This window comes from Opisthocomus hoazin, chromosome 7, assembly GCF_030867145.1.
Source record: "Opisthocomus hoazin isolate bOpiHoa1 chromosome 7, bOpiHoa1.hap1, whole genome shotgun sequence".
Lineage (NCBI taxonomy): Eukaryota > Metazoa > Chordata > Aves > Opisthocomiformes > Opisthocomidae > Opisthocomus > Opisthocomus hoazin.
Window position 1 is genome coordinate 45786036 of NC_134420.1, and position 18446 is coordinate 45804481.

The 18446-nt window shown below is 35.9% G+C and overlaps 1 protein-coding gene across 13 annotated transcripts in view; it reads right to left on the reverse strand.

The window, feature by feature from the left end:
* RALGAPA1 (Ral GTPase activating protein catalytic subunit alpha 1) overlaps positions 1–18446 on the reverse strand; it is a 141847-nt gene that overhangs the window by 92798 nt on the left and 30603 nt on the right. For 9 of the 13 annotated variants that reach the window (XM_075425364.1, XM_075425363.1, XM_075425358.1 and 6 more), the window contains 7 exons: positions 16820–17011; positions 16183–16320; positions 14632–14780; positions 13250–13379; positions 12248–12485; positions 9806–9967; positions 5272–5412 (listed from right to left, as the gene is read on the reverse strand). In XM_075425364.1, the coding sequence (XP_075281479.1) occupies positions 5272–5412; positions 9806–9967; positions 12248–12485; positions 13250–13379; positions 14632–14780; positions 16183–16320; positions 16820–17011 (1150 nt within the window). The remainder of the gene's footprint in view (positions 1–5271; positions 5413–9805; positions 9968–12247; positions 12486–13249; positions 13380–14631; positions 14781–16182; positions 16321–16819; positions 17012–18446) is intronic. The other 4 variants (XM_075425367.1, XM_075425366.1, XM_075425365.1 and 1 more) reach the window with 1 other exon arrangement.

An 18446-nucleotide genomic window follows, 5' to 3' on the forward strand; every position in this document is an offset into this window, starting at 1 on the left:
GAGACTGCTAATATGTTAGCATCAGTTCAAATCAGAGTTAACTGTAATGGAAGCTACAGTTCCAATACGGATCACCTAGGAATTGTACAGAAGTATCGTCAGCCCACTTCACACCATGCACCAAAGTATACAGCCTTCAGGATTTCCTGATACGTAATAGAACACTACATACTACCAAATCACTGGTGTAGGCAAGACTAAGTATCTCAAAGACAACTGAACTAATTGCAAGAATTGGAGCTCTCTTGCAGTGTTTTTATGGGATAGGCACTTCAACAGTAAGGTAAACACGGCTGTCTCAATTTTCTGTTGGTTTCTTTTTAATAGAATCACTTATTCCCCACATTTACGTTTTACTACCCACCACCGGAAAAGCTGTGGATATGCTTTTAAAGTCAGGAATAACACTAAAGAGCTTAAATGAACACCAACAAGAGTTACTTGCCACAATAAACAGACTTACCTCACTATTCTATCTAGAAGGTTTATCTTTAGGATTGCACAAAATTTAAGCCCCTCCCCTGAATCTGATGCATTACTGACAAAATAAATATTTCAAATTATTACTTCATGTATCTCTATACCTATGTTAGTCATATTTAATAATGATTATCTGAAGTCAGATAATCTTAAAAACCTGTTTTAAAGTGCTCACACTCTTCTCAGAATGTTAGAGCTGGAGATGAAATTTCTCATGTTTTCCTTCTGAGCAAAGCATACAAACTGGAGGAATGAGATACATCCGTACTTAACTAAATGGATGCATTGAAAGAAGATGAAAAGTGGTATTTCCATGCTCAATTTTTCAGACAAGTTACAATATGAAAATTAAAGTTTAGCCTGCTACAAAGTTAATTAACTGTAACAAAGCTATTAGACAGGAAATAGAGAAGTCTATATTGGAAAAAGAGAGTAGACATCCAAGCTATTTCAGAAAATAAACGTGAACTGAAAATCATTGTACGTGGCACAATTTATTATCCCTTTCCTCTCTCTTCAGCTCTGATAAGCAACTAATTTCTCATCACTGTTCGTGTTCAACTTACTACTAACTATATGAATTAAAACCCTCTGAAATGAATGGTGTCTCTCTCTAGTTGGAACTGTTATTTCAAACTCTATTGACTTTGGCAGAAATTAACACAGGTTATGTTTATATAGTCTCAAAGCTATTTCTCACAGCTGCAAAGAAAGGACCATAGCATTCAAAAATATGCATTATAATATTATATATGAGATTAATATACGTAACTATGATAGACCGATCTCATCCTGAGCCCCCAATATGAATTCTTCATACCTTTTATAAACTCAAGCTTAACTACAGCAGCAGCCTGAGGATTGCATTCTGTGCATGCATGCAGTGATTATGATTTTCTGGGATATTAAAAGTTACTGGATGGAGAACCAAATGCATGCTAAGCAGCTCCACATATTGAAATAAATTCAGGTAGATTTATTTCAATGTTGATCCAGTATCAATTTTAGGTGATTACGTATGCATGACTAGCACATACAAGTACACAAGTATTTTCAAACCAACATGTAGTGCTTGTGCCAATAGAGATTTCTGTTTTGTAGAACAGAGGAAGAAATAAAGGAAATGAAAAATACACTGTTATTGCAGTATCAGCACTGAAAGTACAGACAATGTTTAAAAACCCAAACGAACACCTCCTTCAGAAACAGGCCTCACCCTTGCACACAGGTATACAGATTGGGACACCATCAATTCCTAAGGAGTTTTCACTAACTACATTGCAATTGTGCACCAGAAGGCTGTGTATCTGACACACTACACGCACTCCAGAGAAACGCTCGCCTAGTTCTTGGTATGTTGCAGTGAGGAAGAGACTGAAATTGGTAGCTCCACCCAATCTCACCCAATCACAGCTTCCTTTAACTCAACCTCACCTCTTCTTTTTCTGCTAAAATGCAGAAAGAAAAGATAGTTTTTCAGCATGAAGTGGGAGACAGATATGCTAAAATACAAACTCATGGAGAGACACATGCTGGGAAGACAGCATGAGTGCAAGAAGATTCTCATATAATGTTGGGTCAAGATTATATTTCATCATGGAAAGTTAGTTCAGAAAGTGGAGAAAAAAACAACATGTTTTGCTTCCCAGCATTCACTTTGTTTCTTTTATAAGAACACACTCATTCTGTGAGTTTCTGGGATTACAGAATAATTACAGACATTTTGACATTACAATTATGATTTCTTTGTATTTCCTCTTTACGCTTACTTACTGATTAGGGAGCAAGGTTGTAAAGGCATAATATATGCATCCCTTTCATGTTGATACTTCCTTTGTTTTTTTCAGTCCTGGTGGACAAGGAAAAATCTCCCAACTGCAATTCATTAGTCTGCCATTGTGGCCCATTACTTCCAGGAATCTTGCCTACATCTCACCAATACTTTTTTTCACAAGAGGTCTTGTACCTGAAAATCCTCAACAGGAGGAGGAGTGAATCACTATTTTGCTAGTTACCCTGTACACATGTAAGACTGAATTTCCTATGATTGTAACGGGTTAAAAGAAAAGTGCTTTTTAGAAATCTTGCAGATTTGTAGCAATTGCATTATACCAAATCACTGTACTAACTAAGCATCTTAAAGCATAACACCACTACCACTTTCTGTATCCTATTTGAAAAGTTGCAAATATTCTGCACATGGAAATACATCATAACTTAGAAACTACATGAATGAATTACAATCAGGAAAAGCATCTTCTATGATGGTAGACAACTAGATGTCAATATTGAGCTCTTGCAATACATTTTGTTAACCTACTGAGTGATCTTCAAGCAGAAACATTATATCTCAAGAAGTAACAAATTATAGCTGGGTGTTATGCCTTCCTCTAGAAAATGAATATGCTGAATTGTACATAAAGGTTTTGGCATAAATGTTTTCTTTTGGACTACCTGTCAAGATCCAACAGTGTTCAGCGAGCCAATCTTTCAATGAGGAGTTTCCTAAAAAGGAGCTAAATACTACTTCAGAAAATTTAAGATTAGGGCATCCTATTCTACCGGACTCATTTAAATTATCCTTTCCTTTGAATTGCGTTGGATCTGAAAGTCAGTTTGGATAACAGGGATATTCACATAATCATGAAGTAAGAGGAAGGGCTGTCACAGCTAGCTAAACATCATTCAGTACCCTAAGGCACACTTATGAGAGAAACAATTTGATTACTTCCCAGATTACACGCTGTACATCTCGACACAGAAGGCTTTCAGAAAATAACGTATTTACTTAAGAGGAAAAGGCAAGGAAACTGATAAAGCTCCATGTTTGGAGAAAAAAAAAAAAAAAGAGAGAGAAAGAGAGCAATAAAAAATGCAGAAAATTAAGAGACCAAAGTGCACTCTGATTCAGTGTATAGTTTTTCCTTTACTCTGCTACTTCCCCATCAACACTCTAATGGCTTGCTTTTCTTCACTAGAGTTTTTTAGTTTTCTGGCAATGTTCAAGGTTCTTGGGCACATTATGAAGATCTTTCAATGCCCGTCTGTTGGAGAAGACACCAAAATCAGAAAGCGTCTAGGACTTCTTCTATGTTATCTGCGCAAAGGTCTGTAAAATTATGTCACTTTCAAGAATTACATTGGTAGTGCAGTTTTTGTATCAGACAAGTATCAACAGAACGGATAACAGCAAGAGAGACATCAGGTTTGGGACACATTAGTAGAAGAAAGATGCAAGCCAGGACTATTCAGAAACATGGATGAATAAATTGACTGCAAAAGCACTTTTGCCTTCTTTAAGGCAGGATAATTAAGTATCAGTGACTATATGACAAAATAATAGTTCGCTGTGAAAGCTCATTCCCTTCTACAGGTGCTCTTAAGATCTTTATGAATAATTCACTATTTCCAATAATGTTATGGCCAGGTAAGATCTACTTCCTAATAGGTTGTTCATGTGTCAGTCCTATAAAAAACCCTATCTTATAAGTTCTAATAATTTGTATCTCAGAAGATATATCCTTTGCACTCATACGTTTATTAATTTATTACATACAATTTCTATTTTATTATTCTTTGTTTGTGGTATCAAGATTTGCATTCAAATACTTCTAAATTTTTCACTGTGATGTCTGGTATCTTTAGAGTGCGTTCCTTGACCTTTCCTGATTCTCCATTTATGTTTTCGGATTGAATACTAAGGCATCGAGTTTCTGTTTCACAACAAGACGACTTAATTTTGGACATGCACCAAAACACAATTATGAAAATGCAGTTCTTGATACTTCTTGGGTAACAAAGGCAGGCAGGAGAGACAGATAAGAAAAAAACATTTCTTCCATTAAAAAAATTACTGCCATTAAGCCTTTGTACACAGTTTTGACTCTATATAGAGTCCTTCCACTGTGCCTCCATTTTTTGTTCACTCACTGAGACAAAGGCCATAATACAATTGTCAGCCTTACACGTTACTACCTTACACCTATGTAATAGCTGGAGCACAGGAAAAAGAATAACATCCTCTGTAAACTTTCATGCATGCATTTTTAATATCTGTGCTAATTCTAACTGCTGAACCTATTTGTTCAAGGAAACTTCTCCAAAGAAAGCTACTGCCAAACTTCTAGCCAACCACCGTGCTGGACCAAACACAGTGTTGAAGAAAACTACAGGTCTGTAAAAAACGGATCATTTGGAAAACACCAAAACCACAGCACTTCAGATTCTAAACTGTATAGATTTTTTTTAGTGTTTTTGTATATTAATGAAAAACAGGCATACTGTAAAGTGCATTATAGGACACCATATACTTCAGACATACTTTTTTGATGGGAGCTTAAGTGTATCATTATGATGGTTGTGCACACAATACCTAAGCACTGAATTCAAGAATTAGGTAGAAAGATGTAAGTGGCAAGTCAAAGTAAAATTATGTTCTTCCTTTCCCTCCCTCCCTCATCACAAAAAACCACTTTAGATTAGTTGTACTCTCTGGTAGACAGATGCTATATTACTGCTTACCAGAAAAGAGAAATCTCTTGCTTTTTCAGTAATTTTCAGTTCCATGGTAGTAAACATTGGCACAGCACTAACTTCCAACAGTTCCAGAATGAATTGCAAAATAGCATGGTATTTTACATAACTTACAATATTAATTCTTAATCTCTTCCCCTCTCCCCCCATCCCCCAAGTATTTTTACTTTGAAAAATTTAATGATTTAGCGGAATTTGAAAGCAGAAGGTTTAAAAAAGTGATAAAGGGGGTGCAGAAATTAGCAGAGGTGGCACTACCTGAAAGCTCATCAGAAAGGGGAGTGAGAACAATATCAGGCAAGAAGGGTTTGGAAGTATGGATCAGAACAGGAGCACTTTTAGCACTGCGTATATAGGCCGATGGCAGAGCACATTCACCAATGGATCGGCTTCTCATGGCTTTAAAAAGGAAAAGAAAGAAGTGGGGAAGGAAAAAAGAAGAGTGACTATAATGAAAGGCTTGTGTCACAGAAAAAGCAGCAACAGAGAAAACAAAGATAAAAAAGAAGAAAATTCAAAAATTAAAACATTTCAGCACGGCAGATATTGGCAGAGCTGTAAGAAAGAAAAAAATCAGTGGACACATAAGACATTTTGATTTTTTAACTTTTATGTAAAGCAGCAACAATGCCTTTATTATGAGGATTACGGAGATTTTGCATTCAAAAATCAAGAAACTGATTAACACTTTTTTTCCCACTGCATCAGGGGTTGAAAAATCAAAGTTCAAGTCATTCCACAAGCACTCAGAACTTGAAATTTTTTAACAGGAAAAGCAACTTACACTACATTTGCATTTTTCTAGTTTCCTTTGGTTTACTCCTGAAAAAATATCTCTGAACTTTACACACACCCATACTCTTGAATTCAAGATTCTCCTAAAGACATTCAAAAGCATAAGGAGAAAATGACCAGTTCTGTGCAGAGAAATTTGCAACACAACTTGTTACAGTTCCACATTAAAAACCAAGTGACTGAAGTGAAATGGTTTGACAACAAAAAGCACTACATGGTTTCCTATCCATAGGGTCTGGGTTTTAATCGATACCGGGTAAATCTTCCTAAACTGATCCTAATTCACCTTTTCGTATCTCCTCTCTTGCCAACAGTCCTACCGAGTGGAAAACTTACATAAGAATTGCAGCATCACGATCAAGGTTTTATCTGCAGCTTTTCCAATAGATTTAAAATGAATCTTCATAACATCTATTATCCTTTGTCAGAGTAAGACATAGCAAGAACCGATAATGCATTCAATCTCAAAGTACACTTGAAGTTCTTCAAAAAGTAGTATTAATTGTTTCAAGCAACTTGATTTTCAAACTGTTGCAAATTTGATCACTTTTTTTAAAAAAGTTGCTGATAAACTTCTTTTAAGGAAACTTCAGTGCATCTTACATAAATACTGTCAGTACAATATTTAGTTAGTCTTTGCACTTCTCTATATATAGTTTCAAAACAACATGTAACACAGACTTGGAATCCTAGTGCACCCGATCTACACGGAAATCAGAAGTAGAGGAATGCAGTGCAGTGAAAGTCAAGCACATCACACTTCTAAATCAGGTTAAAGAATTGTCCCTAACAGCAACATGCAGATATCTTGGGCAGGTCAATGTACATAGAGCAGAAAACACATCTGACAAATGTAGCACAACTTAAGTGGAGTCTTAACATCAGTTTGAAAAAACAATTCAGAAAGACAGACGTTTTAAGACTGAAGCCATTCTCTATTAAACTTTGCTTATAAGACAGAAACCAATTTTTTTAAAAAAGTCATTTACGTGTAAGGCTTTAACATCTCTGTTTAAGAGACACAATAATAAAATTCAGGATACAGTGATGATCAGATGCATTACATTTATCATTGTGCATCTCAAAATGAATGTATGCAAGAGAATAATAACAAGCTACACAGTAAATCTTAAGGATCTTTTCCAACCTACATGATTCTACAATTCTAAATAAACCAAGCTTTTGAGATTGGATACTGTGTTGACTATAAATCCTAATATGAAGTGTCCCTTGTGATTTGACTGGAACTTTTCCACCATATTACACTGAAACTAGCAAGGGAGGACAGAACAAGCCATTTACAATTTGGAAGGTGGAAATCTACAGAAACTTTTGAAGGAAAAATTGCTGTGTACTTTTATTGAAAGTGAAATTAACTCTGAGATGCTATAAAAGTAAAATGTCATCTCAGTGAATTATTATTTTAAATAAGATGTGTCACGTTCAGTTAAGTAGTGGCTGACTTAATACCAGAATGTGGACTACACATTTGACAGTTTATAATCTTCCACCACTGTCTATAGACAAAATAGTAAATTCTTTCTGATCTGGTATTTTTATGGGACTAGAACCTGCTGCCTAAGCCACAAATTCTGTATCTAACCCTACAAAAGATTTTTCAACCCATATGCATACCATGTTTTAAGGCCCTTTTCCAAAAATCACTTTACATAAGTTCAGGCTAAAAATGTACACACTGCATATCAGAAAAGCTGTGACTTTTATTGGAGTAACACACACACAAATTTGGTGCAGCAATAAATGTGTGCTAGCATGAGGATGGCTCAAAAAATAGAAGTGCACAGATGCACACAAAATGTGTACAACGTAAAATAGACAAAAAGAAACCCCAGCTTTCTCTCACCATGAAATATTCAACACGCATATCCGTCTTACTCAGATACAAAGAGTATATTACTCACAATCAAAGGAAATATACTACTTGTCAGGTATCATGCAACATATCTGAGGTCTGACTCAATTCCAGACTTAGCTTGTGAAGCTAATGTTAAACTGAAGGAGAAGATCTGACCAGCAAAATGTTCTATAGAAAATTTTACTCATTGTGACTGCAAACCAGTTTTTTTAATATGTGACCCTGTGTTAACGGCACATAATAAAAAGCATCCGAAGCATCCGAACAGCTCTCTTAGCAGACCTGAGACATAATAACAAGCAACTGTTTGCAGACAGTTAAGACACATGCTTTTGTAACATATTCTTCACCAACATTTAAAAAAAAAAAAAAATTAAGAGTTTGGGATTCTGGCTCTGGTAACTCTTTTTGGGCTTTACATCTTTTAAAATCACCCTACTAATGCTGTGATGCTTGTCCACAGATGGTATTCTACAACATGAATAGAGCTGAAATTTTAACTGGTTACAATAATACAAACTTGGCTTATTAATATCAAATCTGTAAGATAATTGGAGGCAAGGAACAAAACCATGGAGCTGAAGTACAGTGAAACTAAAATCAGATTACTTTGCTACTAACCAGGTCAATAGATAGCTTGATTAGGATAAATTTCATTCATTTTAAGGATAACATCATATAAATAGCCATCTTTCAAACAGCAGCAAAACAAAACCATTAATAAATTGACCAAACAACATAACCTTCTGACAGAATATGTGAAATATTAACAATTTGGGAAGAAGAAATTTTAACATGAGCTTTACCTTGTTAAGACAATTAAGATTTAAAATAAAAACACCACAACAGTTAATCGCAGACTATCTACAGCAAAGCAGAAATTACATTTAAAGCATCTGTGATCCATAAGGAAAACTTTAGTCAAACAAGGTGCTGTCAGCATGAGATACAGGAAAAGCTGTGTAGCATTTGAATGCATGACAAAGACAAGAAATTGTGGAGTAGTGATTTCATTTTCTCATGTGTCTGTACCGCTTACAGAACAATTAACTCTCACACATCAAGAAAAGAGAATTTTGAAGAACATTCAAATCAAAACTTTGGCTAAATAACCTCTGAGAATTAAAAAAATTAACTGCAAATATTTTTTGAAAGAGAAAGAAAATGTTAATTTCTGAAAAGCTAACACAATTGTATATTGAACTGCCAATATGCATCCCCAGTTTCTAAAACTGTGTCTGAATGTACCTGCTTCCAAGACATCTCAGTGAAGCAACAACAATGACCAAAGCCACTACTACTACAGAGAGTAAAAAAGCAAGAGATATTCCTTAAATGTTCTTCTTTTAAATAAAAAAGTAAAATCAGCTCAATTTTCCTTCATATAAGGGATAGCACTGAGATCATCAAGGTAAGACAACAGAGTAAAGAAATTTGTAGTCCAGTTCACGTTAAGATATTCTAAGCAAATCACGCAAACATAAATTGAGTTTTCTTTTCAGCAGTCCACCTAAAGCACTGTTTAGCATCACTCACTTGTAACACAGGACAGAGTACCTGCAAGCAATGAAGTTGAGAAGTAGATGACTTCAGAAATGTAGCATTGCACACATACATCCCAATCTTTCATTGATGCAAGATTCAGGGTATAGTAAAAGCCAACACATTTTATAAACTATGCATATATATAGATATTCCACACACTTTTCTTTGCACTATTGGAAAATAACCAACCTACTTTGTGAAGTTTCTGAAACTGCACACATAAAAAGCCTTCTATTACCCATCTATCCATACCATTGCTCAAATCATTCCAGCTTTTTCCTCTTTCTTATACATACAACAGTATTATTTTTCTAATCCAGCTTAAGCATGTGATCAAACTCATCAAGAATTAATACATCAACTGCATTACTTTCATTTGCAGTAACTGTAATTCTAGTAACCACAAGCTATTCCGCTACCCTTCAGCACATAAGGCTGCATAATTTACACATTTAACTAATTATTACAGATAGTATACTCTAGTGGAAAGAAGTTATCCATGTCGCTACAGAAGTCAGTTATTAATTCCTTATCCTTTCTCATATGTCACTTATATCAGCTTTTACAGATACGTACCAACTGTTTTCTGCCGTACAATACTTCTTGCCTTTTCTGTTCCTGGCGAGCCAGTGGTTGTAGCACTGCGTTGTCTCATTGGTGCTTGTCCAGGCTGATCACGGCTCCAGCCTCTAGAAAAGGACTTATCAACAGAAGATTTGGGGAACTCATGCCCAACTCCTGCAAAAATAGAATTGTAAATCTATTCACTTCTATTCTGTATCACCAGATATCTGTATTTGTGTTCTTTCAAAGAATTTTAAGTTGGATAGAATAAATTATGTTATGAAAGCAAGCGTAATTTTAAAAGCTAAACAGCACATTACTGGTTTTTAAACATATAAACCCACTCAGCCAGCATTAACACTGAGGGATACTCAAACTTCTTCAGTGTTGGTGCTATTAAACTATTGTGATCCTCTTTTCTGACCAATCAAGTGCAAACCACAAGAAAAACGGTTTTACAAAGGTTGTGGCCTGATAAAAATGTGTAACTATAGAAACTTTTCCTTTGCTGTTCCTATTAGACAAGACACACAAAATCATACCTTACAGACCATTAATATTGTGGGATTTTTTCCAAATAATTTCATGAAGTTTGAGGAACATGAAATAAAGATGAATAATTTAACACCAAATGCAAAAGCAAAAATCGGGATGATGCGTTCAGAGAACAAGGTTCTTTGGAAATTCACAAAAATACACTATACTAAGATTAAGAAAATATGGAACAAATTCAGATTTGATATTTATATTGAAGTAAACGAAGCTCGTATGAGGAGCTGTCAAAACAACTGTATGTAAAAAAAAAAAAGTAACCTAAGGAATATTTGCCATGTATTTCCTTATCCCCATTGAACTCATATAATCCAAAATTATACTTCATAAAGAATTACAATCATTAAAAGGGCATCTTCTTGGAAAGTGCGCCCTAGTACAACACGTTCATTATTATTAGCACATGAACAAGGGCAAAGAAATTTGGTATAATTTGTACAATATTTATTACTTCCCTAGCTGGAACTAACTCTGCAACTCCCATTTAACAGCAGAGGCTTCCTCTGGATTTCTGTTACTGAAGGCTAACATAAAGTCTTCTCATGCGGCTCTGCACAGGTGATACAGATGATGCAAATTGTTTTTTAAGCCTGTATTCAAATAACTACACACGTTCTTATCTCACATCAAATTACTTTTTTTAAACTGTGTCTTTTGCAAAAAAAAAAAGGCGGCGGCTGTATAGTGTAGGAAAACAAAAACACATAGTCTAGAACAACCTCTCAGGGTCAACTACAGAGAAATGTATTTTTGTCCAGTTGTCACACACCAGAAAAATAAAACAGAAGTGTGAATAACTCCCTTGCCCAAGATGAGAAATTTGGAAGCATGTGAAATGCTTCTAGCAAAAAAAAGCCCACAGGAACACTCTCTTCAGGAGAAGGAAATGAACATCCATATAGATTACTTTTCACTGACAAACCCTAGGATACTGTAGGCAGTGCACTCCCTCAGGTTTGGCTGGAGAACCACATCAATCAGAACACAGAGATTAAAAAGTAGGCTAAAAATTACACTTTTATTCCAGCTTTATTACTCAGCCTAAATGTAATCCTGCCTCTCACTATTAGATCTTAAAGCACTTTTAAAGGAGAACAGTAACGTTACCCATGTTTTACAGAAGCGGAAATGGCCACATGCAGAAAGTCTCTGCTCGGGGAAGCGAATCCAGGTTTTGCAACTCTCAAGCCAGCAGTCTATCCAGAAGGACAGACTTCCTATCCCTTACCAGTTTCAGAACTGTGCCATTATAAGCAAGCAGCCACCTCCTCTCCCCATATTATGTCCTACAGAGCATTTCCTGCATTGTTTAGGAATCGGTTTAAAAACTAGTACTGTTCATATGGATTATGAAAAGTATCCTTTCTCTTAAACAGTCCAACAAGGTCACTTTGACAAAACCTGTCTTCACCATGGCTTAGTGATGAATTAGAACCCAAACAAAACCATGTTCATCTTACATTTCTTATTTAAAACAACATTCATTGGATTTCAGGATCAATATTCCAATTGTGCTTGCATTAGCCACTTACTAGCTAGCTAATTTTTATCAGATGTGTAATCTTTGTTACTTTCAAGAAGTTATGATTGGGCGTCAACTATTTAATTGCATTAATAAAAGGAGAAAGGCATAACTCACTACAGTGTAACGTTTTAGGTTAAATTCAACACACCTTTACGAACTACATTCCGTATGTGCCTAACTATTCGCACAACTGAATCTTTAAGTGGAGATTTTGTGGTGGTTCTAAAAAGCAGCCTTATCTTAAAGAAACTGGGTTATTTCAGGTGATAGAGTTGACTGATTAGGTGTACTAAAAAGGCTAGACCAAAATTCTGCTGTGCCCCATGTCTCATTACCCTAGCTCAAATTCAAACCATGTGTATACAGTGTTGTCTTACCTTTGCCTTTGTGTTTCTTCTGTTTCTGCTCACTTAATTTATCCAACGGCAGGTCACTGAGGTCCAGGCTATATAAGTTTCTAGCTAATACTTTAGTTAGTGTCTCCATTGTCAGTGACCACTCAGTGGCCAGCTCTTCCCAATATGTCAGCGATGACATTACAGACAGCAAGTCATCCCAAAGTTCTCGAGAGATGTACACGTTTAGATTCGCTTTGATCCAAGCTACTATAAGAGTCTACAAGAATAAAGTGGGAAAAGTTGGGTTCCGAACATGACAGCATTCAAATGTTACGGCTTAAAAAGAAGTTTCTAGCTGCCACAGAAATCTGTGTAGTCCTGACATTCTTTGCCTCACCAGTACACACAGATTTTTCATGAATTCAAATGTGTTACACTAACATGGGTTTCTGACTTAGATACAGGAACATTTGGTTTGACACTTTAAAGATCTCTTGGTATCTTGTAAGTTTTGCCAAGGAGTTTTGGAATACTTTCTCAATTAGTTCTCATCACATTCCTATCTTGTGTATCCTTTTTTTCCCCTACTAAAGAGTTTAGAGACTTTACAGATCCTATTTACACAGAAGCCACCACAATAGCAGTCTGCAGCAATAAACTTTGAAACGATCTGCTACAGCTTACTCTGAGGAACAAAAAAATCAGTTAGTTAGACATGGATAGCACAGAAGATTTTGTGCTGACTTGAGCTAATTCTGCAATGGAAACGGGCTAAAACTGCACACATTGACAGTTATCTCAAATCAGCTGAAGGACGAGAATGTTTTAATTTCACAGTACCCCAAAACTCATTGTCACGGTGTCACTAAATATAGGACAGAAAGGAACAAATATAGCCAGCTCTTTAACCCACACCATTCACATTATCTAGGTAACATGATCAATTATTTAAGATAACAAACTAGCTGACAGTGGTTGTTGCATCTAATCTCTTGGTCAAAGTTAAGCTGAGTTAATGAAAGTGAATTTATTTTTAATTGCCTGGAAAAGAGGTCCTGCAAGTCTTCCAGCTAAAGTGGAGTTTTTTCTGCCTTGATACTGCAAGAAAGTTTGGGGTGGTATTTTCAGCACAGATTCAGTAACCCTGAGCAGCACAAGTAGCATCTGTTCCCTGCAAAACAATATTAAACTTGGAGTTACCACTTTGTTATACTTCTGTATATACCAGTGTACTTTTAAAGATGATAACCAAGCCTGACTTGCTCAAACACATTCCAAACAGGACATAGTGATTACAAACAGCCTAACTTGGTTCTTGCAAAAGCAATTACTCCAATCTTCTTTTCACACTTAAGAGTGAGGAACCCATCACCTTCTAACATCTTCTGCCAGGTCATGCAAGTGTATAACCTTCAATGGCCTGAAATTACAGGCAAAGTTTTGATTGTGTTTCCAAACTAGAGTTTTTATTTCTTTTTTAGTTTGGGTTTTTTTTGGTATCAGTGACAGGTTTTGGCAATGATGACACATTATCATCAACATACTTCATCCATTATTTTGTGTGGCACAATCTTTGCCATCACAGCCTAGAGTCACTTTCTTACAGTGATGTGAAACTGGGGAAGAAAATAATAAATGGAATCTGTTTTCAGTTATTACTCCCAAACTTCCCAGTGGCTAGCCTTGAACTGACTTATTTCCTCACAAGAGGAGACAAATTTCACATGACATGTAATGCCAGCTCTACTTACCCAGAATTCAGGAAATACTAGTGACAGACTGAATGCAAGTCATGTTAAAATGGAGTAAATCAGCCATTTGAAATCACCTTGCTACTGTTTCCTTGCAATGGAGAACAGTGGCAATATATTACCTCACTAGAGACGGTTACTTATAGGAGACAGGGAAGTAATAGAAATTAATGTGAAAGTGGGTCCCTTGTACCTGCTAGGCACCTTAAGCACTGGAAAGGAACAAAACAGTTATAGAATACACGGACCCTGCAGATCAAGAGCAACCCACACCTGACTGTAATAGTTATCCATGCTTATTTGAGGATTTTTTGTTTATATTCAAATAAGGCTGTGAAGCTTCATGTATGTTTTCGTATTTAGCACTTTAGCAAAACGCCCTGGAAAGAGTCATCAGTAGCTCCTTAGCAGTAGTCTATATATCCTGGCTCACTTTCTTTTTCACTGAGGGTTACGCTGCCTCAAACTAACTAGGTTCTTACCACTGGCTTCAACAAAGCAGATAACCTCTTCCCCTGTGGCAAGTTGTCTGTGATGTTTAAGTCCATGTATTTACTCATCTAGAAAAACTGGTTCACATAGTCAAAACCTCTCTATTGTGTTTACTGCCAAGTAAATTTTCACATTTATCTTGTGAACTAATAATCTAAGATAAAAACATTAGCATTTTACCATGTCTTCTTGTCCATTGTCACTTGGACTACCATGTGACGGTAGATATTAAGAATGCGTTTACACATATCAGTGTGTTCATCCAGCAGAGCTTTAATTTCATTTGCAGGTTCAAGAAAGAATATATTTGAAGAATTTATTATAAAAACCTATAAGCAGAAAGAAGTGGATGTTATGAGCTTGAAGCACTTTGATGTTTTCAGCAATTCAGTTGATAGTAACCAGGAAGACAAAATCTGTGATTAACAGAAAAAACTGCATATGCACTCAGAAGTACATAGTTAAACCTAAGTTAGCTTGCTGTGATCATAAAGCAACAACAAGACTGATTTTTTTTCTACAAAACATACTTGTATATTTTTGCTCTCATAGACAGATGGTACAACAATCTACTCAATACAATTATTTGAATACAATGGACAAAAATGTCCCAGTAAAGGAGTCCACTATCCAAAAGCTCACCTGTAAACCAGCAACTGACTAGTATAATATATGCTAAACTGCTTGAAATAGTCCTGGTACACAGTGTGTGTCTCGCATGACAAGGCCTGTATTATGTTCTGGGAAACCAAAAAATTTATCCCACTGTGATTGATAAAGCTTACCAAAAGTAGGAAATCCGATACCTTCTCCAAAGTGGCTGACTTCAGTGGACACTGAATTAGGGCTTTCAGAATGAAAATGACGAAAACAAAGTAGGCAAGGAGTTACAGGAGCTACTACTGAAGTGTTGTTATATTCTTACGTAAGTTTCGGAAGTATCTGAATCACAGTGAGCCCTAGATTTCAAATAAATTTTTATTTGTCTTTCTTAATCCATGTGCACAGGCAGACATTGGTTCTACAGTTGTAATTTCTTTCCACTGAGAGTTCTCGATTTTAATAATTAAAAACTACTCTTATGCAGCTTTAAATTCGCCAAGCCTCAACTAATTAACCTACCATATTCTAAGTGCTTAGAAATAAATCTATGCAAGAATTAAATGGAAAGAAAACTCAAGACAGAAGTCTTGGATTCTCAATTCACAGAAAACATCAAATGTGGTTCCAGGTTGGGAAACATCTCAAATTCAGACATGGTACTGGGTTCGACTGATGTCTTGAGTCCGTTTTGGGCTAAAAAAAGATATTCACTGGTCAAATGAACCTTTTTGTAAAAACTTCAACATGAAGAATCTCCTTGGCACTCTCAGATGTGTAAACCTTAGTAATACACTGTAAACAGATGAAGATACTTCACTGTTCCTTTTCTCAGAAACATCTCATAATCTAAACAGTCATTGTATGCAAAGATGAGGAAGCTTAAATTATTGTAACTATTTGAATTTAAAAGTGATTTCATTTACAAAGTTTATTTCAATATATAACAGTGTACAGGACAGTAAGAAACCCTATTCAGAAAATCATTCAAGCTGTATTTTAAAAATTCACAGATGCTTTGAAGGAGCATGGGTTTCCCTTGCAGGACTACTGCATTATATTTCACTCTATGTACTGATACCAAGACCTTTATTATTAGGATGAAAATTAGATATCAAGTCTATTTCATACCTGCAATACTGACTGCACTCCAGCTCGGACATTTTGCTCTTCAGTATCAATTTCGGACATTTTATGCAATGTATCTTCGTAACAGCCATTTCTTGCCCAGTTTGAATTTCTAACATGACTGGAGTTCATCCCTTTTTCCTGAAAAATGTTTTTTTCTTAAAATCCCATAGATTTGTAGAGATGTATTTTGGTTTTATATTAAAGCAAAAAGGTTGTAATAGATATTAAATAATAAACAATGGTAGACAGATGTTTAAGATGCATCTTAAAGACACACCTACACTTTAAGAAGTTAGTAACAATTATTTTGACGTATATGGATAAAATAACTACTATGTTCCTCATTCTTTTATTTGTATACAATTTCTACAGAGCTGAAAGTTGGCATACTGTATAATCCACATCTTGAGAACAGTTCATAAAACTGTATGAAACTTTAAATTGTACTAACCACATTTAAAATCTACATATAATGAATCAAATTGGTAGCCCATTCATGCACTGTTTAATTACCATTGATTCTCCCCAACAGATGCTCCGAGATCAAATTAAACCACATAGAATCTGTTGAGAGAGCCAATTCTCTGTCTGTTAGTGTATCCAAGAGATGCACACATATTAACCAACAATATTTTACCTCTTCTCTTTCTTTTGTTTTCTCTGATGAACTGGGGTCAACAACACTTTCATCACAGTCTACAGTTGTGCACTGCATTATTTCTTCAGGCTCTTTCATAAATAAAGGCTTGTCTTCTTGCTGAATCCATTCCTGATACACCTTTACCACTTTCCTCATGGCAGCTGCTTCACATATCGGCAACAGAAATGCCTGTGAGTAGAAAAAGAAACAAACAAAAACCCAATTACAATACTTGAAATCAAACTGGGCTCTATAATGTACACACCCTAAGGAAGGGAGGGAGGGGGAATACAACCACTGTAGGATCTTAACAAATAAATTACTTCTGAACCTAAATGTTTGCTCACTTTATTCACCTGTAAACTAAAAACATGAAACAAATGTTTTAAAAAGAAAAGTCAATAAAGTACTTAGAAAAATTCACTGCCAGAGACAGAGATATGAGAATCCATACAGGTACATCTATTTCACACCTAGCCTGCAGAAATTAATGCCCAGACATTCATCAAAACTATGCAAAATTAATAAGCAGAACATCTTCCATTCAGAGGACTTGGAAGAGTGGACTTAACTCACTTCTAAATTACTAACAAAAAATTCAAGTGACATACATGACTGGTAGCCATGTATCTTATCTTTAGGTAAATGAGATTTTACAAAACAGTATCCTTAAATCAAATGACTCCCCAAAAAGACTTCAGAATTGGTGTTTCAAAAACTCGTGTGCTTGAGTCAGTGTGATGGCTGATTGGTGCCCTCTTCAGGAGGTTTTCTGTATCTGCTGTGATCAGAAACTTTTTACATTAGTCAGGTTTTAACTAACTATAAATGCATCTACTAAAGACCGTGATGCCCTAACTGCATTAAAAAAAGAACAGATAAGCTACATTAACACATAGCTGTATGGAGTCCATGGTGTGAATGCTGAAAACTCATTGCTTGTGTCCTTAAGGAGTGCCCACTTGACACAAGCGGTATGTTGTCTCTCTGGAAACAGACATTTCATACCAGTGCCCCACTAAAACACGATTTTGTTGTGTATTGCAGAATTCAGCTGTCAAGTTCATCTGTTACACACTATCATGCATCAGGTCTAACAGTCTTCTCTAAGCCCATATACATTTTTTGTACCCTGGAGTCTAAAACGCACAAACAGACAATCTTCCCACCATTCAGTACAACTGAAACCTCCTCCTGACTCGAGTAACTTAGCCCCAATGTTTTAGAAACATTACAAAGAACTGGCAGAACTAAACTTACACTGAAAACTTCTTGCTAAACAGTGACTTGAACGAGATCGCACAACCACACATGAAATCCCAATAACCCACATAACTCACAGAGTGTCTTGTGAAAAGAACAAAGAAAAGTGCCTTTGCTGTCCTTTTCACCGGAGAGGGCAGTTTCTAAACAGACAATCAAAAAATCAGACTCTGCATTTCAAGTTACAGACTCTGTAAACCCTTGAGCAGCAGTTGAACTTGGGTAACTCTTGTTATCTCCTTCAGTAATACGTCCAAGCTCTTCAGCACCTTGGATGTGGATAAGCTTCTGACATTTACCTGCCTCATTTGAAAATATTAATTTCATCCAGATACACTGGAGTCTTAAAACGTTCCATTTT